Source organism: Leucopleurus acutus (genome assembly GCF_964270905.1).
Source record: "Leucopleurus acutus genome assembly, chromosome: 8".
NCBI classification, from domain to species: Eukaryota; Metazoa; Chordata; class Mammalia; order Artiodactyla; family Delphinidae; genus Leucopleurus; species Leucopleurus acutus.
Window position 1 is genome coordinate 30,432,560 of NC_139151.1, and position 26,083 is coordinate 30,458,642.

Consider the following 26,083-nt stretch of genomic DNA (forward strand, 5'->3'; position numbering starts at 1 on the left):
CTTATTTTTGTTAAGGGAGGCAAGAATATACAATGGAGAAAAGACAGCCTCTTCAATAAATGCTGCTGGGAAAACTGGACAGCTATATGTAAAAGAATGAAATTAGAACACTCCATAACACCATACACAAAAATAAATTCAAAGTGGATTACAGACCCACATGTAAAGCCAGACACTATAAAACTCTTAGAGCAAAAGATAAGCAGAACACTCTATGACATAAATCACAGCAAGGTCCTTTTTGACCCATCTCCTAGTGAAATGGAAATATAAACAAAAATAAATAAATGGGACCAAATGAGACTTAAAAGCATTTGTACAGCAAAGGAAAACATAAACAAGACGAAAAGACAACCATTAGAATGGGAGAAAACATCTGCAAACGACGCAACTGACAAAAGATTAACCTCCAAAATATACAAGCGGCTCATGCAGCTCAGTATGAAAAAAACAAACAACCCAATCCAAAAATGGGCAGGGTACATAATAGACATTTCTCCAAAGAAGATATACAGATTGCCAACAAACACATGAAAGGATGCTCAGCATCACTAATCGTTAGAGAAATGCAAATCAAAACTACAACGAGGTATCACTTCATACCAGTCAGAATGGCCATCAACAAAAAATCTAGAAACAACAAATGCTGGATAGGGTGTGTAGAAAATGAAACCCTCTTGCACTGTTGGTGGGAATGTAAATTGTTACAGCCACTATGGAGAACAGTATGGAGGTTCCTTAAAAAACTAAAAATAGAACTACTATATGACCCAGCAATCTCACTACTGGGCATATACCCTGAGAAAACCATAATTCAAAAACAGTCATGTACCACAATGTTCATTGCAGCTTTAATTACAATAGCCAGGACATGGAAGCAACCTAAGTGTCCATCGACAGATGAATGGATAAAGAACGTGTGGCACATATATACAATGGAATATTACTCAGCCATAAAAAGAAATGAAATTGAGTTATTTGTAGAGAGGTGGATGGACAGATTGAAGTAAGTCAGAAAGAGAAAAACAAATCCCATATTCTAACACATATATATGGAATCCAAAAAAAAAGGTTCTGAAGAACCCTGGGGCAGGACAGGAATAAAGATACATGTAGAGAATGGACTTGTGGACACGGGAAGGGGGAAGGGTAAGCAGGGACGAAGTGAGAGAGTGGCATGGACATATATACACTACCAAATGTAAAACAGATAGCTCGTGGGAAGCAGCCACATAGCCACATAGCACAGGGAGGTCAGCTCAGTGTTTTGTGTCCACCTAGAGGGGTGGGATAAGGCAGGTGGGAGGGAGATTCAAGAGGGAGGAGATATGGGGATATCTGTATATGTATAGCTGATTTACTTTGTTATACAGCAGAAACTAACATACCATTTTAAAGCAATTATACTCCAATAAAGATGTTGAAAAATTAAAAAAAATAAATAAAAATATCATTAAAAAAATGTTGAAGTTGGGTATAACGTCTTAAGCTTGAATTATCTGCCAGGTAGGCAAATATATTGTTTAACTTGCGTTATCTATGTATGTACAATAAAATATCTAGGATACCACTAAAAAGTAGAAAAGATATATAATCTGTAAACTAAGAGAGCAATATATTAGAGAAAATAGTCCAAAAGAAGACAAGAAAGAAGTAAAAAAAAAGTAGAAAAAATACAAAACATAACATATAATAATATAGTAAACCAGATTAATGTAAATAGACTAAATGTTCCAACTAAAGATCAAACAAAATCCAGCTATAGGCTCTTTATAAGATACACCCATAAAAATTGATTTAAATGTTGAAAGTATGAAATAGGATATATCTAACAAATATAACTAAACAAAAGCTGATACAGATTTATTAATACCAGAAAAATAGGAGCAACATTATAAGAGTTAAAGGGAATTACTATGATAAGTGGTTCAATATATCAAGAAGAGTGGCATTCTGAACTTGTATAATTCAAAAATTGATAGAGAAAAACTATTATATATTATGATTTGTGAATGAAACATTTAAAAAACTTGATCTAAAGAATATAATTTGAGAATAGCAGTCAACAGAGCAGAATACACATTCTTTTCAAACATAATATGAAACTAATCAATTTTAATGATATTTAAATTTTTAGTTCAAAAACATAAGAAAGTACTAGTCCTATTAATTGTTTATCCTGGCACTCTAGATTTAAATTTCATTTAATTCTATTTCAATGCATTCTTTTGAAATTAAGGTATTCTGAATTTACAAGTGTAATTTAACAGATATACAAATCTACTTATGAACCTGAAGAAAGAAATAATAAAAATAGTTACTGGGTCAACCAGTTCAATTCTTGCTCAGAAAAAAATCTGTCACCTATTTTTTGCTCAACAAATTCTATCAGCCTAAAAGAGACAGTTTTACATGTACCTTTTATCATATGGGAATTAATGGAAGTTCTCAAGTTATATGAAGGAGATGTAAATTGGTTAGAATGTCAGTAATTCTCATCAGTTGTTATCACCATCAACCAGATATTAAAAACTGCTTGGTGAGCTGGTATATAATAAAAATTTTAAAGCATGAACTGACCTTTTGAATGTATACGTGCAGAATATTAAATGACATTAGATTTTTCATGTGTTATACTTTTTAGCATTTTGCTTTTTAAATTATTGTTTTACAAAGTACTAAGTTTTCCAGTGGAAATCCCAAGAAAAATGTCACAAAATATGAGATGTTACTAAATTATGCATCTAAACTACTTAAGAGATGATATAATAACATATGAATTAACAGTTAATACAAAATAATGTTAAAAGTTATAATTACACATTTGTATATATATTTCCCTGAAAAAGATATAATCACTAATACAGTCACTAAAAATTTTGACAATTTAACCTTCAAGCATGAAAGGTTAAATTAATAAAATATCTTGAATGTGGCAACGTCATCAATACTACTAGAGCTTGTTATACTAAACTTTAAAAATCTACAAATCTTTAAAGAAATAAAGATACAAAAGACTTAATCCATAAAGAGTTTGTTTGACAAATAGTGTTCCATCTATTTTTTTATTAGATCCATACAATCATCCTTTGAAGACTGGTTTTACTTTTGAAATATCTTTGACTCTTCTCTTACTTTATATTCACATTGTCACCATATTCAATAAGGTTCCCACGATTTTGCTCTTAGAACATTGTAACTTCCTCTAAATTGGTTTTCAGGCCTCTAGTATCCACTGCTTACACCATCATCAGTTTTGCCTTTATAAAACACAGATCTTTACATATCACCTTCCCACCTTCTTATTAGCATTGCATCCCCACTGCCTACAGGATAAATTATAATCACTCCTCATGACATTAAACCTTTCCAACCTGGTCCTACTAAATTTTTTTGCTCTTATGTCTAGCCATTCTATTGAAAGCATTCTTTACTCCAGTCAGGTTAGAATAACAAACATGGCAGACTTTTCTCTCTCTCTGAAATATCATACACTCTTTTTTAACTAGAGAATTTCTTGCTCATCATGTAACCTCTTTTTTTAATCTAAAGCATTTTAAAAAATATTTTATTTATTTATTTATTTATATTTTTGGCTGAGTTGGGTCTCCGTTGTGGCATGTGGGATCTTCATCACAGCATGTGGCATCTTTTTGTTGTGGCGCGCAGGCTCTTCGTTGTGGCATGTGGGCTTCTCTCTAGTTGTGGCATGCAGGTTTCCTCTCTCTAGTTGTGGCATGCGAGCTCCAGAGTACGTGGGCTCTGTAGTGTGTGGCATGCGAGCTCTCTAGTTGAGGTGCACGGATTTAGCTTCCCTGCCGCATGTGGCATCTTAGTTCCCCGACTAGGGATCAAACCTGCATCCCCTGCATTGGAAGGTGGAGTTTTTACCACCAGCCCACCAGGGAAGTCCCTCTAAAGAATTTCTTACTCATAATGTAACCTCCTCTGACTTCCTCTTAGCAAAATTTAACACTCCCTCATTTTGGTTCCCAAAGACCACTGTAATACCTATATTTTTGTGTATTGTTATCATCTCTTAATAAATCAGCATCTAGCACAGTGCCAAGCATATAGCAGACACATCAATAGATATTTGATGAATGAAGTAAATGAACAAATGAATGCAGAGAAAAGATTATTACTCCTTTTTTACAAAAGAAAAACTTTTTAAAAAGTTCAGAAGTGATAAAAATAATTATGGAAAAATTCTAAAACAGAAATGTGACATTAGTTTATTTGAAATATTTATATGCATAAATTTTAAAGCTACCCCAAAATAAGAGAATTCTTATTCCTAAGCACCATATATTAACTTGCTTAGTTTAAAATATAACTTTTATGGTTATGTGATTTATAAGTTTGTACTATAGAAACATGAAGAGGGAAATGAGTAACAGCTGAGAGGCTTCTGAAAGATGTTGGCACTTTGCCCATTACTGGTTTAGCATAGCTAGGAGATTCTGGAAGAAAGAAATTGCATTTGGAAAGTCCTCACAGATGGAATCACTGAGAGCTACCTTACTATGGAAGAGGCTTACAAATCAGGTTGGATATGGAGCCATGGTGTGAAAAATGATTTTCTTTAGGAAAATTAATGTGATGATGATCTGAAATATGACTTGGAGGAAGTATATATTATAAGGAGAGTCAAATTTGGTGTTTTCTGCAATAATCCATATGAGAAAGAAGTCTACATTATGGCAATAGCTTCAGGAAGGAAATGGGAGAGATAAAGAACAAAACATTACAACAGGATGAAGTGTAAGATATTTGACAGATTAATTTGACTACTATGAATATAATATAATGATAACCTTTTAATGAATCTATATCTATCTTACAGATAAAAGTTAAAATGAAGTTTAAAAAGTTATGTTTGTTCTGGTCAAAATGTCAAACTACCTCCCACTTCTGAATCCTGTCTTTGACAAAACAAGAGGATACTGAACCCAGAAGATGGCACCAAAAGAATGGGAAACATCTGGGAGACAGAAAGGTTTGGGTACTTGTAAGTGGAGAATATGGTAACCTACAGCTGAGGGCTAGATGCCATGGCTGGAGCCAGGCTAGGAGAGCTCCTGGTTGCAAACTTATCTTTTCATATTGCCCTGGATGGAACATTGCCCACTATGTCAACATTTTAGGACTGAAAAATAGCAGTATCAAGCACCTGCCATAGACAGCAGAGTACTTGATATTTCACAGCATGCAGCCCAGCTAATGTGGGGATCAAACTGAAACAGGTATAGCTGGGAAGGCTGGCTTTTGGAATTGCAGGGTCTCAGAGTATCAAACGAATAGATGCAAAACAAAACATAACAAAATCCACACCTGTATTTATTATGGTGAAATTTAGGGAGATCAGAGACAAAATATTCTACAGGAAAAAACCAAATGAGTTACAGAGAAATAAGAAGCAGATTAACAGCAACTTTCCTCAATAAATTTGTGTAAACTGGGTTATTAATTTAAAGATATGCAAAGGTTAGTTTAAGAAAAAAGAAGGTAAAGAATAACAACTTCAATATGAATTGACATGAAGAATGGAAATCAGGCCATGATTTCATAGAAAGGGATCTGTACAATTTGATTACTTATATGACCAGGCATAAGGGGGAGAGCACGGGTTTGGGATGCTAAGGGATGTAGTATTTCTTTTCATTCTCTAATTTTTCCTCAAGCTACCTATATAAAGCTTTATCAATCTGATGGTCTAAATAAAGTGGCAATTCCAGTTATTTGAGATCATTGTTTATTCAGACTCCTGACAATCACCAATTGTCGACACTAAGTCAGAATAACTCGAAATTACAATACTATAAGGTTTGAGGATTTTGAATTTTTAGAGAGTTTTAACCTTTTTCATAGGTTCTTAAATAAGCCTAATTTGACTTCCCTTACTGAAGAAGGCTATGTGATATATAAGCATTTTTATAGTATTACTAAACATATGAATTGTAAAATTATATTTTTTTAATTCCAGAAAGTAAGTTCTTATTCAATTAGAATAGTAATCATAATACTGTAATGGTTTTGCCTAGTGAGCAAGCAACCATCTATAATCTGTAACTACTTTACAATATAGAAACAAGTCAGCTCCAGTTGATGAATTGCTTTTCCTTAGCACTTGGATTCCTTTGAAAAATTTCACCTTTAACAGCAGTCACTGACTTTACAGAAAGAGGCGAGAGAAGACAAGGAGGGAGCAAAATATGTATCAGACATAGAGGACGTCATAGTACATTACCAGGATAAGACAAATTACACGGTAACACTGCTTCTTGGGCTGATCTTCTATTACTTTTATTTCCTCCATCTTTTTCCAGGATACTGTATACATTGAGGGCAGATCCATGCAAAAATTTACCAACATGGACAATTTGGGGATAAAACTGGAAAAAAAGGATAGGGAGAAAAAAGGGAAAACAAAGGAAGAATATTCCACTACTAACCTGGTTTAATTTCTTCCAGAGATTGAGGACAGGAGAAAGTTCATTAGACCAGATTTCTCTATCAAATTTGCTACCAGCTGTTACTGATCTGCCCAAGATCCTCAACTGTGAAATAACCTGAATGAAGAAAATAATAAGTAGCAATAAATGAACATAACTTCATTCAGAGGGAAAACATAGATACAAAAATAGCCATATTTACTTATAAAGACTGAATATATATATTATAAACAAGTTTTAATCCCATTTTCCCTGTTCAACTGGATTAATATTTTATTGATTTATTTCAGCAGTTAAAAGGCAAAAGAACTTAAATGGTGAGAGAAACCACTATAAAAGTTACATATTATAATGGCTCTTCATTTGAAAAGCTACTTCTTTAGCCAGAAAGCTCTAATTATCCATTATTAATAACCTCTCTATTTGCTCATTTCTGAAATCAAAAATATTTTTCAGTTTGAATAATTTAAATTGCATAATTTCAAAATGCTGATAAATTAAAGATAGGTTTTTTGAAAAGATGAAATGAGTGGAAAGATAGTAAATAGCATAGCAAACTATAAAATAGTAAAACAATTTAAAGTAATTATTGGCTGGTAAAAATTACAATAAATCTAAGTTTTAAGGTTCTATATCAATTTTAAGTTATTTCAGTGTTTTTTCTAGACATGAGACTCAAATGAAGGAGGTATAGATCAATTAATTAAAATAAGGCAAAGTAAATTCTTCTTTCCTATTTAGGGCTTTCATTTTTGTAACATTTTTATCAGCTTCTCTATCATCATTCTCATCAAAATTAATTCACTCACGTTTTTTCTTCTAAAATAGTGTTTAATGGCTTCAATTTCAATAATACCAATCAGTCTTCTTAATCATTTGCTAAGAATGATCCAGAATATTACTGAGTATTCTACATATGGTATTATAGATATTGGGGGAGATGTATAAAAATCAGTGAGGTATGTACTGATGGTTCTTCATAAATATTTCAACTAAATATTAAAATTGTGCTATATCATTGCTTATCTGACATAAACAAAATAAATCCCCAAATCAAGACAATATGTTTTCCTAAGCTAGTATTTTAAACATCAACATTTTCAGTGTGTCAACTACTTTTTTTGTTTTACTTTTTGAGAGATGTAAATTGTTTTTCCTTTTTAAGAGATAGGGCTGTATTTAATATTTTGGGGGTTCTTACATTATTAAAGTTCAAATAAAATAAGGGCCATAAATATTTCAAAATAAATGCACTACATAATTGTTAAACATACAGAATCCTGCTGTTAAACTCAAGTTACTTCTAGAGCTTTTGATTGATTCTCTAATCTAGAAAAAATTGTGGTGATTCAGTGTTTCATTTTCTTTGTTTTTCTGATAAATTATTTCCATTTGCTCTAGCTGAACCCTACAACAGCACCTAATTTATCAGCTGTGCTAGACCACAAAACATCACTAGTTTGTAGTCAGAAGAAGTGCTATTTTGCTCTGGTAACACTGGCTATCTCTTATTTGTGTCTTAAATTTGTCAAAAATGACAGAGAACAAATAAGAATGCAAAGAGATACCTAAAGGAAAAAAGGTTCAAATATTTTTTTACATATGATGTTAAAAACTATTTTAAAAAGAAAATGTTTAACAACCCAAAAAAGTTTGTTTTCTTCCCAGAAAAATAACATGCGAGGCTTGCTTTTCATAATAACACTATCATAATACATTATAAACTTTAATGAATGGAGAGTAATGAAAAGGGAGTTCAAATGCATAATAAAAATATTTTATAATGAGGATCAGGCTATAACTTGTAACAGCGGACCATCTTTTCTTTTTACAAAATCTGACATACTCATCTTTTTACAAAGCACAGATGATAAAATGTCCATTATACATGTTTTAAACCAATTAAAAATACTTTTTTTAATGACATTCCTTTAAAATGGTGTCAAAGGGGATGAAATTTCCCAACAAAAACATACATCACTTCTTCCATGTTCTAAGCATACTGAACAGCTTGCATTATGCCACTGGCATGCTTTGCAGCATCTCTGAGGTTGGAGGGGAGCTGCAGAATATGCTGTCACCCCTATTCCAACCGTTCACATTCCAAAGAACAATGAGAGACATTTCAGGAATACCTATGATTCTCCTGAACAATTGGTGTGATTTTATTGTAGTATACTACATCTCATATACAATTGTATTTTCCTTTTCTTTTGGAAGTTATAAAGCACACAGAAGAATTTCTGATCTAACAATAACAACTTTATAGAACCTTAGAGCATGAGCTTTGTTGTTTGTCTTGTCTTCTTTTAACATAAATTATTTCCCTAGTTTTATTTTCTTTTCATTTCCTAATTTTCTCTTTGATTTCCTAAACTATTGATTTTACACTAATAGATCGTCTGTATTTTTGTAAGTCACATCCAGTATAATCCTTCTAGGAATGAGAAAGAATATAGATTTTAAAAATGAACGCTCATTCTCAACTTACAGATGAGAAATTGGAGTGTCCAAGAAGTTAAGTAAATTACATGTTTGAGAGGAGACCTATAAGATGGAGGAGGAGTAAGACATGGAGATCACCTTCCTCTCCACAAATACATCAAAAATACATCTACATGTGAAACAACTCCTACAGAACACCTACTGAATGCTGGCAGAAGACCTCAGACTTCCCAGAAGGCAAGAAACTCCCCACATACCTGGGTAGGGCAAGAGAAAAAAGAATAAACAGAGACAAAAGAATAGGGACGGAACGTGCACCAGTGGGAGGGAAGGAGGAAAGGTTTCCACACACTAGGAAGCCCCTTCACGGGCGGAGACGGCGGGTGGCTCGGGGGACGCTTCGGAGCCATGGAGGAGAGCACAGCAACAGGGGTGCAGAGGGCAAAGCGGAGAGATTCCTGCACAGAGGATCGGTGCTGACCAGCATTCACCAGCCTGAGAGGCTTGTCTGCTCACCTGCCAGGGCGGGTGGGGGCTGGGAGCTGAGGCTCCGGCTTTGGAGGTCAGATCCCAGAGAGAGGACTGGGGTTGGCTGCATGAACACAGCCTGAAGGGGGCTAATGCACCACAGAAAGCCAGAAGGGAGTCCGGGGAAAAGTCTGGACCTGCCTAGGAGGCAAGAGACCACTATTTCAGGGTGCGCAAGGAGAGGGGATTCAGAACACCACCTAAATGAGCTACAGAGACAGGCGCGAACCATGGCTATCAGTGCAGACACCAGAGACGGCATGAAACGCTAAGGTTGCTGCTGCAGCTGCCAAAAAGCCTGTGTACAAGCACAGGTCACTATCCACACCTCCCCTCCAGGGAGTCTTTGCAGCCCGCCACTGCCAGGGTCCCCTGATCCAGGGACAACTTCCCCGGGAGAACACACGGCGTGCCTCAGGCTGTTGCAAGGTTATGCCAGCCTCTGCCACTGCAGGCTTACCCCGCATTCCATACCCCTCCCTCCCCACAGCGTGAATGAGCCAGAGCCCCCTAATCGGCTGCTCCTTTAACCGCGTCCTGTCTGTGCTGGGAACAGATACCCTCAGGTGACCTACATGCAGAGGCGGGGCCAAAGCTGAACCCCAGGAGCTGTATGAACAAGGAAGACAAAGGGAAATTTCTCCCAGCAGCCTCAGGAGCAGTGGATTAAATATCCACAATCAACTTGATGTACCCTGCATCTGTGTAATACCTGAATAGAAAAGGAACCATCCCAAAACTGAGGCAGTGGACTTTGGGAACAACTGTAGACTTGGGGTTTCCTTTCTGCATCTAATTTGTTTCTGGTTTTATGATTATCTTACTTTAGTATTCAGAGCTTATTATCACTGGTAGATTTGTTTATTGATTTGGTTGCTCTCTTACTTTATTTTTATATATATATACTTTTTTACCCTTTTTCTCTTTTGGTGAGTGTGTACGTGTATGCTCCTTTGTGTGATTTTGTCTGCATAGCTTTGCTTTTGCCATTTGTCCTAGGGTTCTGTCTGTCCGCTTTTTGGGTTCTTTGTTTTGTGTTTTTCTTAGTATAGTTTTTAGCACTTGTTACCATTGGTCGATTTGTTTTTTGGTTTGCTTGCTCTCTTCTTTCTTTTATTTATTTTTTTTATTTTAAAATTTTAATAATAATTATTTTTTTCTTTTCTATTTAAATACCTTTATATTATTTCACTTTTTTCTCTTTTTCTTTTTTAATTTTCTCCCTTTGCTCCTGAGTGGTGTGGCAGACAGGGTCTTGGTGCTCTGGCCGGGTGTCAGGCCTGAGCCTCTGAGGTGGGAGAGCTGAGTGAAGGACATTGGTCCACCATAGACCTCCAAGCCCCATGTAATATCAAACAGTGAAAGCTCTACCAGAGATCTCATCTCAATGCTAAGACCCAGCTCTACTCAACAACCAGCAAGCTACAGTGATGGACATGCTATGCCAAGCAATCAGAAAGACAGGAACACAACCGCACCCATTAGCAGAGAGGCTGCCTAAAATAATAAGGTCACAGACATCCCAAAACACACCACTGGACGTGGTACTGCTTGCCAGAAAGACAAAATCCAGCCTCATCCAACAGAACACAGGCATGACCTCCCTCCACCAGGAGGCCTACACAAACCCACTGAATCAAACTTACCCACAGGGGACAGACACCAAAACCAACGGGACCTAGGAACCTGCAGCCTGTGAAACAGAGACCCCAAACACAGTGAGTTAAGCAAAATAAGAAGACAGAAAAAAACACAGCAGATGAAGAAGCAAGGTAAAAACCCACCAGAACAAACAAATGACGAGGAAATAGGCAGTCTACCTGAAAAACAATTCAGAGAATGATAGTAAAGATGACCCAAAATCTTAGAAATAAAATGTACAAAATACAAGAAACATTTAACAAGGACCTAGAAGAACTAAAGAGCAAAAAAACAATGATGAACAACACAATAAATGAATACAAATTCCCTAGAAGGAATCAATAGCAGAATAACAGAGGCAGAAGAACGGATAAGTGACCTGGAAGATAAAATAATAGAAATGACTACTGCAGAGCAGATTAAAGAAAAAAGAATGAAAAGAATTGAGCACAGTCTCAGAGACCTTTGGGACAACATTGAATGCAACAACATTCCACTTATAGGGGACCCAGAAGAAGAAGAGAAAAAGAAAGGGACTGAGAAAATATTTGAAGAGATTATAGTTGAAAACTTCCCGAATATGGGAAAGGAAATAGTCAAGTCCAGGAGGGCAGACAGTCCCATACAGGATAAACCCAAAGAGAAAAACACCAAGACACATGTTAATCAAACAATCAAAATTAAACACAAAGAAAAAATATTAAAAGCAGCAAGGGAAAAGCAACAAATAACATACAAGGGAATCCCCATAAGGTTAACAGCTGATCTTTCAGCAGAAACTCTGCAAGCCAGAAGGGAGTGTCAGGACACATTTCAAATGATGAAAGGGAAAAACCTACAACAAAGATTATTCTACCCAGCACCGATCTCATTCAGATTCGACAAAGAAATGAAAAAACTTTACAGACAAGCAAAGGCTAAGAGAATTCAGCACCACCAAACCAGCTTTACAGCAAATGCTAAAGGAACTTCTCTAGGCAGGAAACACAAGACCAGGAAAAGACCTACAATAATAAAGCCAAAGCAATTAAGAAAATGGTAATAGGAACATACATATCAATAACTACCTTAAATGTGAATGGATTAAGTGCTGCAACCAAAGACAGGGGTTTGCTGAATGGCTACAAAAAAAGACCCATATGCATGCTGTCTACAAGACATCCATTTCAGACCCAGGGACACATACAGACTGAAAGTGAGAGAATGGAAAAAGATGTTCCATGCAAATGGAAATCAAAAGAAAGCTGGAGTACCAATTCTCATAAGAGACAAAATAGACCTTAAAATGAAGACTATTAAAAGAGACAATATAATATCATAATATCAAGGGATCAATCCAAGAAGAAGATATAACAATTGTAAATATGCACCCAACATAGGAGCACCTCAATACATAAGACAAATGCTAACAGCCATAAAAGGTGAAATTCCCAGAGCAGGGGACTTTAACACCCACTCTCACGAATGGACAGATCATCCAAAATGAAAATAAATAAGGAAACATAAACTTAAAATGATACACTAAGCAAGATGGACTTAATTGATATTTATAGGAGATTCCATCCAAAAACAGAATACACTTTCTTCTCAAGTCCTCATGGAACATTCTCCAGGATAGATCATATCTTGGGTCACAAATCAAGCCTTAGTAACTTTAAGAAAATTGAAATCATATCAAGTATCTTTTCCAAACACAATGCTATGAGACTAGATGTCAATTACAGGAAAACGTGTAAAAAATACAAACAAATGGAGGCTAAGCAATACAATACTAAAAAACCAAGAGCTCACTGAAGAAATCAAAAAGGAAATAAAAAAATACCAAAAACAAATGACAACGAAAGCACGATGACCCCAAACCTATGGGATGCATTAAAAGCAGTTCTAAGAGGTTTATAGCAATATAATCCTACCTCAAGAAAAAATAAATATCTTAAGTAAAAAACCTAACCTTACACGTAAAGCAATTAGAGAAAGAAGAAGAAAAAAACCCCAAAGTTAGCAGAAGGAAAGAAATCATAAAGATCAGATCAGAAATAAATGAAAAAGAAATGAGGAAACAATGACAAAGATCAATAAAACTAAAAGCTGTTTTTTGAAAAGATAAACAAAATTGAAAATCTATTAGCCAGACTCATCAAGAAAAAAAGGTAGAAAACTCATATCAATAGAATTAGAAATGAAAAGGTGAAGTAACAACAGATACTGCAGAAATACAAAAGATCATGAGAGATTACTACAAGCAACTATAAGCCAATAAATTGGACAACCTGGAGGAAATGGACAAATTTTTGGAAAAGCACAACCTCCCGAGACTGAACCAGGAAGAAACAGAAAATATAAAAAGACCAATCAAAGCCCTGAAATTAAAACTGTGATTAAAAGTCTTCCACAAAACCCCAGGACCAGATGGCTTCTCAGGCGAATTCTATAGAACATTTAGAGAAGAGCAAACACCTATCCTTCTCAAACTCTGCCAAAATATACTAGGGGGAGGAACACTCACAAACTCATTCTACGAGGCCACCATCACCCTGATACCAAACCCAGAAAAAGATGTCACAAAGAAAGAAAACTACAGGCCAATATCACTGATGAACATAGATGCAAAAATCTGAAACAAAATACAAGCAAACAGAATCCAAAAGCAGATTAAAAGGATCATACACCATGATCAAGTGGGGTTTATCCCAGGAATGCAATGATACTTCAATATACACAAATCAATCAATGTAATACACCATATTAACAAATTGAAGAATAAAAACCATACAATCATCTCAATAGAGGCAGAAAAAGCTTTCAACAAAATTCAACACCCATTTATGGTAAAAACCCTCCAGAATATACGCATAGGGGGAACTTACCTCAACATAATAAAGGTCATATATGAAAAATCCACAGCCAACTTCGGCCTCAATGGTGAAAAACTGAAACCATTTTCAGTAAGATCAGGAATATTACAGGGTTGCCCACTGTCACCACTATTATTCAACAGTGTTTTGGAAGTTTTAGCCACAGCAATCAGAGAAGAAAAAGAAATCCAAATGGGAAAAGAAAAAGTAAAGCTGTCACGGTTTGCGTATAACATGATACTATACGTAGAGAATACTAAAGATACTACCAGAAAACTACTAGGGCTAATCAATGAATTTGGTAAAGAAGCAGGATAAAAAATTAATACACAGAAATCTCTGGCATTCCTATACACTAATGATGAATTATCTGAACGTGAAATTAAGGAAACACTCCCATTTACCACTGCAACAGAAAGAATAAAATACCTAGGAATAAACCTACCTAAGGATACAAAAGATCTGTATGCAGAAAACTATAAGACACTGATGAAAGAAATTAAAGATGATACAAATAGGAGAGATATACCATGTTCTTGGATTGGAACAATCAACATTGTGAAAATGACTCTACTACCCAAAGCAATCTACAGATTCAATGCAATCCGTATCAAACTACCACTGGCATTTTTCACAGAATTAGAGAAAAAATTTCAAAGTTTGTATGGAAACAAAAAACACCCTGAATAGTCAAAGCAATCTTGAGAAAGAAAAACAGAGGCGGAAGAATCAGGCTTCCTGACTTCAGACTATACTACAAAGCTACAGTAATCAAGACAGTATGGTACTGGCACAAAATCAGAAATACAGATCAATGGAACAGGATAGAAAGCGCAGAGAAAAACCCACGCACATATGGTCACCTTATCTTTGATAAAGGAGGCAAGAATATACAGTGGAGAAAAGACAGCCTCTTCAATAAGTGTTGCTGGTAAAATGGAACAGCTCCATGTAAAAGAATGAAATTAGAACACTCCCTAGCACCATACACAAAAATAAACTCAAAATTAATTAAAGACCTAAATATGAGGCCAGACTTTATCAAACTCTTAGAGGAAAACATAGGCAGAACACTCTATGACATAAATCACAGCAAGATCCTTTTTGACCCACCTCCTAGAGAAATGGAAACAAAAACAAAAGTAAACAAATGGGACCTAATGAAAGTTAAAAGCTTTTGCACAGCAAAGTAAACCATAAACAAGATGAAAAAACAACCCTCAGAATGGGAGAAAACATCTGCAAATGACGCAACTGACAAAGGATTAACCTCCAAAATATACAAGCAGCTCATGCAGCTCAGTTTGAAGAAAACAAACAGCCCAATCCAAAAATGGGCAGAATACCTAATAGACATTTCTCCAAAGAAGATATACAGATTGCCAACAAACAAATGAAAGGATGCTCAGCATCACTAATCGTTAGAGAAATGCAAATAAAAACCCCAATGCAGTATCACCTCACACCAGTCAGAATGGCCATCAACAAAAAATCTAGAAACAATAAATGCTGGAGAGTGTGTGGAGAAAAGGGAACCCACTTGCACTGTTGGTGGGAATGTAAATTGATATAGCCACTACGGAGAACAGTATGGAGGTTCCTCAAAAAACTAAAAATAGAACTACTATATGACCCAGCAATCTCACTACTGGGCACATACCCTGAGAAAACCATAATTCAAAAACAGTCATGTACCACAATGTTCATTACAGCTCTATTTACAATAGCCAGGACATGGAAGCAACCTAAGTGTTCATCAACAGAGGAATGGATAAAGAAGATGTGGCACATATATACAATGGGATATTAGCCATAACAGAAAACAAAATTGCATTATTTGTAGTGAGGTGGATTGACCTAAAGACTGTCATACAGAGTGAAGTAAGTTAGAAAGAGAAAAACAAACACTGTATGCTAACACGTGTATATGGAATCTAAAAAAAGAAAAAAAAAATTCCGAAGAACCTAGGGACAGGATAGGAATAAAGATGCAGATGTAGAGAATGGACTTGAGGACACGGGGAGGGGGAAGGGTAAGCTGGGATGAAGTGAGAGAGTGGCATGTATATATACACTACCAAATGTAAAATGGATAGCTAGTGGGAAGCAGCCACATAGCACAGGGAGATCAGCTTGTGTTTTGTGTCCATCTAAAGGGGTGGGATAGGGAGGGTGGGAGGGAGATGCAAGAAGGAGAAGATATGGGGACATATGTATATGTATAGTTGATTCACGTTGTTACACAGCAGAAACTATCACAACTCTGTAAAGCAATTATACTCCATAAAGATGTTAATAAAAAAGAACTATGAAGTACAATGAAATATTTAGCACTAAAAATAAATGAGCTATCAAGCCATGAACTGCACCTTAAATCCATATTGCCAAGTGAAAGAAACCAATCTGACAAGTTTACATACTTATGATTCCAACTCTATGACATTCTGGAAAAGGCAAAACTGAAAATAGTGAAATGATCAGTAGTTTTCAGGGGTTTTAGAGGTAGGAGGGATGTATAGGGGATTATCAGGGAGGTAAAAATATTCTGCTTGATGCTCTCATAATGGATACAAGTCACATTTTTTCTAAACTCATAGAGTATACAATATCAGAATCCTAATGTAAACTATGGACTTTAGTTAATAATAATGTATCAGTATTAACACTGGCTCATCTGTTGTAAAAATGTACCACACTAATGAAAGATGTTAATAAGAGGGGGAACCTGCTGGAGTGCTAGGGGATATATGGGAACTCTATGTATTTTCTGCTTATTTTTCTGTAAATCTAGGACTGCTCTAAAAATAAACTCTATTAATTAAAAAGAAAAACTTGTATGATGAATGGTCTAGAAGGTTGATGCAACAAGAAAATTAATCTTCCCATTGGGGAAAAAAACAACAACAACTAAACCAAAGTCCATCAGCAGTAGAATCAATAAATAAATTATGGTATAATCACCCTATGGAATACTATACACCAATGAAAATTAAAGCTTCATGCAAAATATGTACGAGTCTCAACATACAGCTGAAGGAAAGAAGCAAGATACACCGAAACAAAAACATACTGTATAACTCATTTACTATCATTCAAAAACAAGCAAAAATAACCCATGGTTATAAGTCAGGAAAGCTATTTCCTTTGGAGAGGAAAAAGTGAGTAGAAATTAAAAATGGGATGTGATGGAAAAGGGTAGAGATGGAGAGATACTGGAAACATTTTGGTTTTAGACTTGTGTGGTGATTACATGTGTGTCACTCTGATAATTCATCCAGCTGTATAAAGTTATATAGTTTTCTCCATGTATTTATTTTGATTAAGATATTTACAGTGAAAAAAAAGTAAATTACATGTTTGTCTCAAGGAATATGGCAGACTAAATATCTGGAGAAAATTTTATAACACAGTACATTTAAAAATTATGCATAAATAACAACATCATCAACAAAAAAATCCTTTTAAAATTTATGACTGAAGCACCAGGGAAATTAAGGGAAAGCTTTAAATGCTGGAGCCAAAGAGGCAGAGCTGATCTAGAGACCTGAGTGAGTTCTGAAGCCAGAATTTGCCCTGGGGTATCTGCCTATCTCAAGGGGCCTACAGCTTGGTTTGTTTACTTTTTATTTTGAACTATTTTTAGATTTATATAAAACTGGCAAAAATAATACAGAGAATTCCCATTATATACTTTACTCCTAGTTAACATCTTACATAATCACAGCATAATTATCAAAACCAGGAAATTAATGCTAGTACAATACTATTAACTAAACTACCACAGACCTTATTCAAATTTTACCAATTTTTCCACAAATGTCCTCTTTCTGTTTCAGGAGAATACCATATTATATTTAGTTGTTATTTATCACAGTCTCATCCAAAACTGTGACAGTCTTTCTTTTTCTTTCATGACCTTGGCACTTTTGAAAAACACTGGTCAGTTACTTTGTAAAATGTCCCTCATTGAGTTCATAAGGTTCACATTTCCAAAGACAGAAAAGAGAAGCCCTGAACTCTACAAAAAACACCCAACAGGCTAATTAGAAAACAAACTGCCTGGCAGAGGGAAAGACTAGGGACACTTGCTGCTCGCTGTCTTGGCTTCTGGGTGATAATGTGATCTGTTTGAAATACTGTGATCATTAACATTCACCCTACACACTGCAATCCTGAAAATATCATATATCAAAACTTATGGAACTGCAGTGAATGAGATTCTTAGAGGAAAATTATAGCAGAAAACACTTATGATCAAAGAGAAGCATGCTAAAAACAGAGCCAAACTTAACAAATAATAAGGTTGAGAATGTAGATGGAAGAAAATAACAAGAGCAAAAAAAATTAATAAAATAGAAAACAGATACGAGATCAGATTTTTTAAAAAGTCAGTTTTTGTTAGTCTTAAAAGACTAATAAAATTATGAGACTTCTGACTAGATTAAATGATTATAGCTAGATGATAGATAAAGTAAGAAAAGGCAAAAATTTTTTTAAAATTCTAATATTACAAGGAATATAATTACAGAAAAGACTAAAAGAGAATATGAGATTATTTTGAATAGCTTCATACCATAAAAAGTAAATTTGGCCAATTGAGAAATTTCTAGGAATATATAAATTAATAAAACAGTCTCAAGAAGAAATAGAAAAACCAAACTGGGCTAGAGTTGTTTAAAAAAATTAAGTGAGGGCTTCCCTGGTGGCGCAGTGGTTGAGAGTCCGCCTGCCGATGCAGGGGACATGGGTTCGTGCCCCGGTCTGGGAAGATCCCACATGCCGTGGAGTGGCCGGGCCCGTGAGCCATGGCCGCTGAGACTGCGCGTCTGGAGCCTGTGCTCCGCAACGGGAGAGGCCACAACAGTGAGAGGCCCGCGTACCGCAAAATAAATAAATAAATAAATTTTAAAAAATAAAATAATTAAGTGAGAAGTTAAAAACATTATCTCAAAGTAAATCTCAGACACCAGCAGTTAATATAAAAGTTCTCCTCACATTCCTTGAACAGAAATTCAAATCTAGTACTAACCATTTCAGAGACTAGAAAAGGAGGCAAAATTCCTCAAATCAAGCAATAGAGGCTAGTAAAAACATTATATGAAATATAAGGGGACATTCAAAGATCAGACTTACTCCTGAACATAGATGCAAATAAATAAACAAATATCAAACAACCTTTCAAAAAAGACATACATGACGACTCTGAATGTATGGTTCAATAATAGAAAATACAGCTCATCACATAAGCAGATTAGAGAGAAAAATAATCTAATTATTTCAATACTGGGTGAAAATATGGTCAATGAAGTTCACCAATACATTCTTGACAAACTACCCTAAGGAAATTTAGCAAAGATATGTGAGATTGTTATAACAGCTTTTGATAAATTATGCCTCCCTGTAATCATACCTGTTTGCAAAGTAACATTCCACTCCTCTGATATCAAGAGAAATCTACTTCTCCACCCCTTGGAAGCTGGGCTGATATTATGACTTGTTTGACTAATAGAATGTGGCAAAACGGATGTGCAATTTTCAAAGCCTAGACTTTAAGCGAACTTGCAGTTTCTGCTCTGGCCTTGGAATCCTGAAACACCATGCTAGTCTCTGGTAGTTGAAAGACCATGTAGTTGAAAACCAAGTCACCCCAGCCAATAGCCAGTGCCATCTGCAAACATGAGTAAGACCATCTTGAACCTGCCAGCCAACTCTCCAAATGAAGGCAGCCTCATATGGGAACCCAGATGAAACCAACCCACAGAATCATAGGAAAATCATAAAACATTATTGTTTCAAGTTACTAAGTTTTGGGATGATTTGCTATGCAACAAAGACTAACTGAAGCACTGGGAATAGTGGAAATCTTTAACCTGTGTTAGGGATTGCATGTTTGTGTACCCCGCACCACCCCTACCCCGCAAATCCTATGTTGAAGCTCTAACCTCCCAGGATGGCTGTATTTGGAGATGGGACTTCTAAAGAAGTAATTAAGATTAAATGAGGTCATGAGGGTGGGGCCCTGATCTGATAGGATTTGTGTCCTTATAAGAAGAGACAAGGGAGATCTGTTTTCTTCTCCCCCTCTTTCTGCAAACACTCACAGAGAAAAAGCCATACGAGATCATAGTGAGAAGACAGTCATTTACAAGCCAGAAATATAGCCCTCACCACAACCCGACCATACTGGCACTTTGATCTCAGACTTCTAACCTCCAAGACTGTGAGAAAATGCATTAGTGTTATTAAGCCATCCAATCTGTGGTATTTTATTATGGGAACCCAAGCAGACCAATACAAACTTATAAATGGTATCTACAAAACATGGTAAATATTACAATAAATAATAAAATGTTAGAAAATATTCCCTTCAAAATCAGAGCAAGATAAGACTATCACCACACTAACTCAACACTGCACACAAAGATCTAATTATCCCAACACACAATAAAAGGCAATTAAATGTATATGGATTGGAAAGGAAAAAAGCTAAATCATCTTTTTCTCAAATAACAATTTACAGAAAGAGAATTTATAATACTTTTCATATAACATATTATATTTATTCACTATACATTTTTCTATTTGTATTTGAAATATACAAATTCATTAAACAATATATATTTTTTTAACTTCAACTCAAATATTATTTCCTTTTTCAATAGCTATTTGGGAGCTGGTAAAAGTTTACTTACTCCATATTCTCTCTTCACCCACCTGCTAACATGTGCATGTTCCTTCTGGGTGCTTGGCCAGGTATAATATGTTTTACTGTGTTACCAAACATATCAAGATGTAACAAGATACATTAAATCTTCCCACATACTGTAAAAACAAAACAGTACACTAACCTGTTGAAGTGAGATACAGGAGAATATCCAGAGGTTTATCTTTCTAATGTTAATATATGCAAGATAAAGGGGGGAAAACCCTTTCTTGATGTCTCCTGTGTCTTCGATAAAAATATTTATGCCAGTCACATGCAAGGCCAAACTGTAATTTATGTTGGTGATTGGAGAGAGAAGATTTCACTCAAGATCAAAAGTGAAAATGTGCAGGCACTGTACCATGTTAAGAATTCACATCATCATTTTTTTCTAGGCAATATGATATTAAAAGCCTGAAAATAAATTTCAGGAGAACTCCTAGTCTGTACAATTTTAACAAGGATATTAAGAATGAATTTCTCATCAAATGATGTTTAAATTTTACTAAGACCAGTGAATATACCAGTTTTCAAATACTGAGGTATATATTATTTGGAGTGACAGGCTGAACACTTCATTATAAAATCATATATATTGATGTTTTATATATAACTCTGGGTAATACTAAATAACTCAAACCTGGAATTAATCATTAAATTATATGAAATGTTTGGATTCATCTCTGCCTTGAAGAGGTACTATCATGATGTTTTGTTGAACATAATTTTTTGTATAATCATAATTTTTTGTATAATTAGTGGTTCTAATAATACCACTTCCTGAGAGTAAAATTATACTTTGTTATTTATTAGACACACACAGAATACACATTATATTATATATATACCCATACATACAGATATATAAGACCTCATGTCTCCTAACACTTTCATATATTTATTTTTAAAAATTTATTAAATAACACATTTAAAAACAGTTTGGCAGTTAATTAAAAATTAAACCTGTACCTGTCATATGATCCAGCCATTCACTCCTAAGTATTTGTCCAAGAAATACAAAAGCATGTGCTCATACAAAAACATAAAATGTTCAAATGTTCATAGTAACTTAATCTTTGTAGCCTCAAATTGGAAACAATATGGATGTCTTTCAATGAGTGAATGAATAAGCACATTGTACTACATCCATACAATGGACTACTAATCAGCAAAAAACCAAAAAAAACCCCAGACTCCTGATAAGATCACACAGGTGAATCTTTATAAAAAAATGTTTTGGAGTATAGTTGCTTTACAATGTCGTGTTAGTTTCTGCTGTATAGCAAAGTGAATCAGCTATACGTATACATATATACCCTCTTTTCTGGATTTGCTTCCCATTTAGGTCACCGCAGAGCACTGAGTAGAGTTCCCTGTGCTTTACAGAATGTTCTCATTGGTTATCTATTTTATACATAGTTATCAATAATGTATATATGTCAATCCCCATCTCCAAATTCATCCCACCCCGCTTCCCCCTTGGCTTCCGTACATTTGTTCTCTACTTCTGTGTCTCTATTTCTGCTTTGCAAATAAGACTATCTATACCACTTTTTTAGATTCTACATATATGTGTTAATATACGACATTTTTCTCTTTCTGACTTATAACAATAATGTTGAATGAGAAAGAAACCAGACAGAAAAGCTCACTTAATTGTATAACCCTTTTACATAAAACTCTAGAAAATGCAAAATAATGTACACTGACAAAAAAATCAGAGTTGCCTGGGATAGGGGAGGGGAGAGAGGAAGAAGGGACTATGAAGTGCTAGGGAAAACTTTTGGGGGTGATGGAGATGTTTACTATCTTGACGTGGTGATGTTCTCACAGGTGTATCATATGTCAAACCATACACTCTAAATATGTGCAGTTAGGACTTCCCTGGTGGTGCAGTGGTTAAGAATCTGCCTGCCAATTCAGGGGACACAGGTTCGATCCTTGGTCCGGGAAGATCCCACATGCCGTGGAGCAACTAAGCAACTAAGATCCCACTTGCTGCAGAGCAAGTGCGCCACAACTACTGAGCCTGCACTCTAGAACCTGCGAGCCACAACTACTGAGCCTGTGCACCACAACTACTGAAGCCCGCCCGCCTAGAGCCCATGCTCAACAAGAGAAGTCACTGCAATGAGAAGTCCGCACACTGCAATGAAGAGTAGCCCCCGCTCGCCCCAACTAGAGGAAAGCCCACGCGCAGCAACGAAGACCCAACACAGCCAAAAATAAATAAATAAATTTATAAAAATAAAAAAATAAAAATATGTGCAGTTTATTCAATTAACCACCATGATAATTATTAAAACAATGCTTTGTAGTTCACAGAAACACCAGGAAAGTGGAAAAGTGGGTGTTAGGGCCAGTAAAAACACTGGTTATTGTGGTCAGAATAAGTAAGGAAAAGCTGATTTTCCTGGTAAACATAGAGGCTGTGACTTTTCTCACTCTCATCACTGGCCTTGGCTCTGGATGCTACCCAGGAACTAGAACTTGCCTCGAGTGCTGCTGCCTCCCAAGAGAGGGAAGGAATCCACATCCTTGATTCACTAGATCTCTGTTCATAGGCTGGTGCTGGTGCCTGTCATGCCTGTGCTCTAACTGTGAAGGGGTTCAGAAAGTATCTATTTTTTCCAACATCTACCATGGAGTGGCCTGCTACTTTCCTCCAGGAATTTTTTGGAGGTAAGTACAAAAGCTGTCTACATTTATTGGGTGACAAGGTCAAGAAGATATATAAATATCCATCATATTTATTTTAATTCTGTAAAATTAATTTTACTGTGAACATTTTCAAAGATATATAAAAGTTGATTTTCTTAAGAACATTTTTAAAGATACACAAAGATACCCATCCAGATTCAACTATGGTCAAGATTTTCCTGAACTTGCTTCCATCATCTCTAATTTATTTTCTTTTATTTTGTTATTATTCCTTAAGTGTTTTAAAACAAATCCCAGATCATGTTATTTAACTCTTATGTACTTAGTACGTATCCCAAAAAGAAATGGACATAACCACAATACTATTATTTCACCTAACAACATTAATAAAAATTCATTGGTGTTATATAATACACAGTCCGTATTTAAATTTCCCTGATTGGTCTCAAAATTTGTTTAAACTGGATTGTTTGAATCAGTATCCACAGAAAGGGTATGCAGTTGTTATGTATTTTAAGTCTCTTTAATGTAGAGAAGTTTCTCTGCCCTTCCTCTTTGCATGCCATTAATCTGTTGAAAAAACTGAGTCCATTATCTTGTAGAACGTCCCACATTCTGGATCCAGTGGTGTAATTTGTTCCTTTACCCCCTCTGTTTCCTGTTACTGAAAATGATTTCTAAAGGCTTGATTAGGTTCAGGTTCACTTTGCTGAAAGAATACTTTTGGAAAGTGTACTTCATATTGCCTCACATCAGGAGGCACACAGTGCCTGAATACTTTCTCTTTGTGATACAAAGATTGATTACTGGGTACAAGTGGTAACACCTGATCCCTCTCTTGCAAACTTCCCCATCAATCTTCCATCTAATCGTTTCCACCTTTGATAATAATTTTCTGGATCAATTATCAAGGTTTGTTAAATGGTGATTTTTCAAATTCTTCATTCCTTTTATATTTATTATCTAGAGTTATTCAATAAAGAAAAGCTTTCTTTCATCAACTTTTCTTTCATTACCATGAAATATAATTCACAAAGGAAAGATAATGTTTAATTCTTTCCCTTTAATTGCCATTTTTTCAAACTAAGAGATATTTTTGTTTTTTAACTAAATGATCAATTATAGAAGTAAAAAATCAAGTTTACAATATTAGTGAACTTAGTATTCCCTTTCATTCAAAAGTAATAAATATAAAATCATTTTTGTATATGCTACAAAATTAAGCAGACTAATAAAGTCTTCCAATCCCCTTGCTTTTGTCTTAAATGGTCATACAACTCAAAATATGACAAGTATTCAAATTCAGATTTGCTTACAGTTAGAAGCCAGAAGGTTATACACAGTGTATAAAAGTACATCTATATTACCTCTTTTTGCTGATGGTGCCATTGGCAAAGTTGTAAATAATAAATGTGTTCCTGAAATGTGAGTTAATATATTCAAATAGAAGGATATCTGAGAGAAAAGAGGATCTTAAGTTTCCTGATTTCAAAAAATGAATTTACCAGGAACTTGTGACTTCTCTAATAACTGATGCAAAACCATTTGAGTCAGGATAACTGCAGCTGTTGAGTCTGAGTAACCACAGCTGCTGAGTTCATAAAAGCCATTCAATGCAATGTTGCTAAAATTATTACGCTAACAATTAATCCTCAAATCTTTGGCAATAAAAAAGCCATCATTACATTTTAAGAATAAATATAACACATTCTAAGAATTTTGCTATGAAATTGCTATTGAGTCTATGAAAAAAATAAAGTTCTGGAACTTCAAAGAATGGTTTTTAGGAAAAAATAAGTGAATATGTAGCTTTTATAGAAAAATAAATGTTACTCTTATACAATTTCTTGTTTACAGAAAAATTAAAGCTGATAAGGAATATGATCAATAACAGCTGCTCCCACAAACCTGCTACCATTTTTGAGCAATACATTAGCCTACTGCAATTGTTTTCTAACTTGCCTCTCTGCTTCAAGTCTTTGTCCCATTGTCAATTCTCTATAAGCCATATGCCCCCAGACTGATTTAGTAATTACCACAGCTCACTGACGAGGCTCAGCGTTATCTAGTGAACCTCTACCCCTCCTACCCCCTGGCCTCATATCCCACCATTCTGCCTCTCCTTCACTGTGTTTCAATCACATCTCTCATTGTTGTCCCTCCAATTAAAAAAAGGAATGACCCATAAAGATACGAAAGGATGGTCAACCTAGTTAGTAATCAAAAGTACAAATTAATACCACAATGAGATACTATTTTAATCCACTAGGTTGGTAAATATGAAGGCATCCCTAAATACCAAGTACTGGTGAGAATAAAAGGATGTAGATATTACATACTTCTGGTGAGAGAGTAAATTAGTACAGTCACTGAAAACAGTTTGACACAATTCTATTCCTAGGTATATACCCTAGAGAAACTCTTGCACAGGCATTCCAGGAGACAAGCACACAAATGTTTACAGTAACAATATTTGTAATAGCCAAAAAACACCAAATTGTGTTATATTTACATGATGAAATACTATACAGCAATAAGAATTAGTGAAACTACAGCTAAACCAGCAACACGAATAAATCTTAGAAAAATAATGTGGAATGAAATAAGTCCTAGAACAGCACACGCAATACACTGAAGTTCAAAAAATGAAACAATGTATTTTTAGGCATGGCTGTGTATGTGTGTGTAAGTACATGTATGTAACACAACTATTAAAAAGTATAAAACTATAAAAAAGTTATAAACAAAACAGTTTGCTCCTTTAGCAGAAAGGCAGGGGCATAGGATAGAAGAGA

At 35.2% G+C, this 26,083-nt stretch overlaps 1 protein-coding gene across 1 annotated transcript in view; it reads right to left on the bottom strand.

The window, feature by feature from the left end:
* Positions 1–26,083, bottom strand: part of LOC309964926 (cytoplasmic dynein 2 heavy chain 1-like) — a gene marked incomplete at both ends in the record, with an annotated part of 239,188 nt that overhangs the window by 52,923 nt on the left and 160,182 nt on the right. Inside the window, one exon of the mRNA XM_082844100.1 lies at positions 6,456–6,572. Coding sequence (XP_082700226.1) covers positions 6,456–6,572 — 117 coding nt within the window. The remainder of the gene's footprint in view (positions 1–6,455; positions 6,573–26,083) is intronic.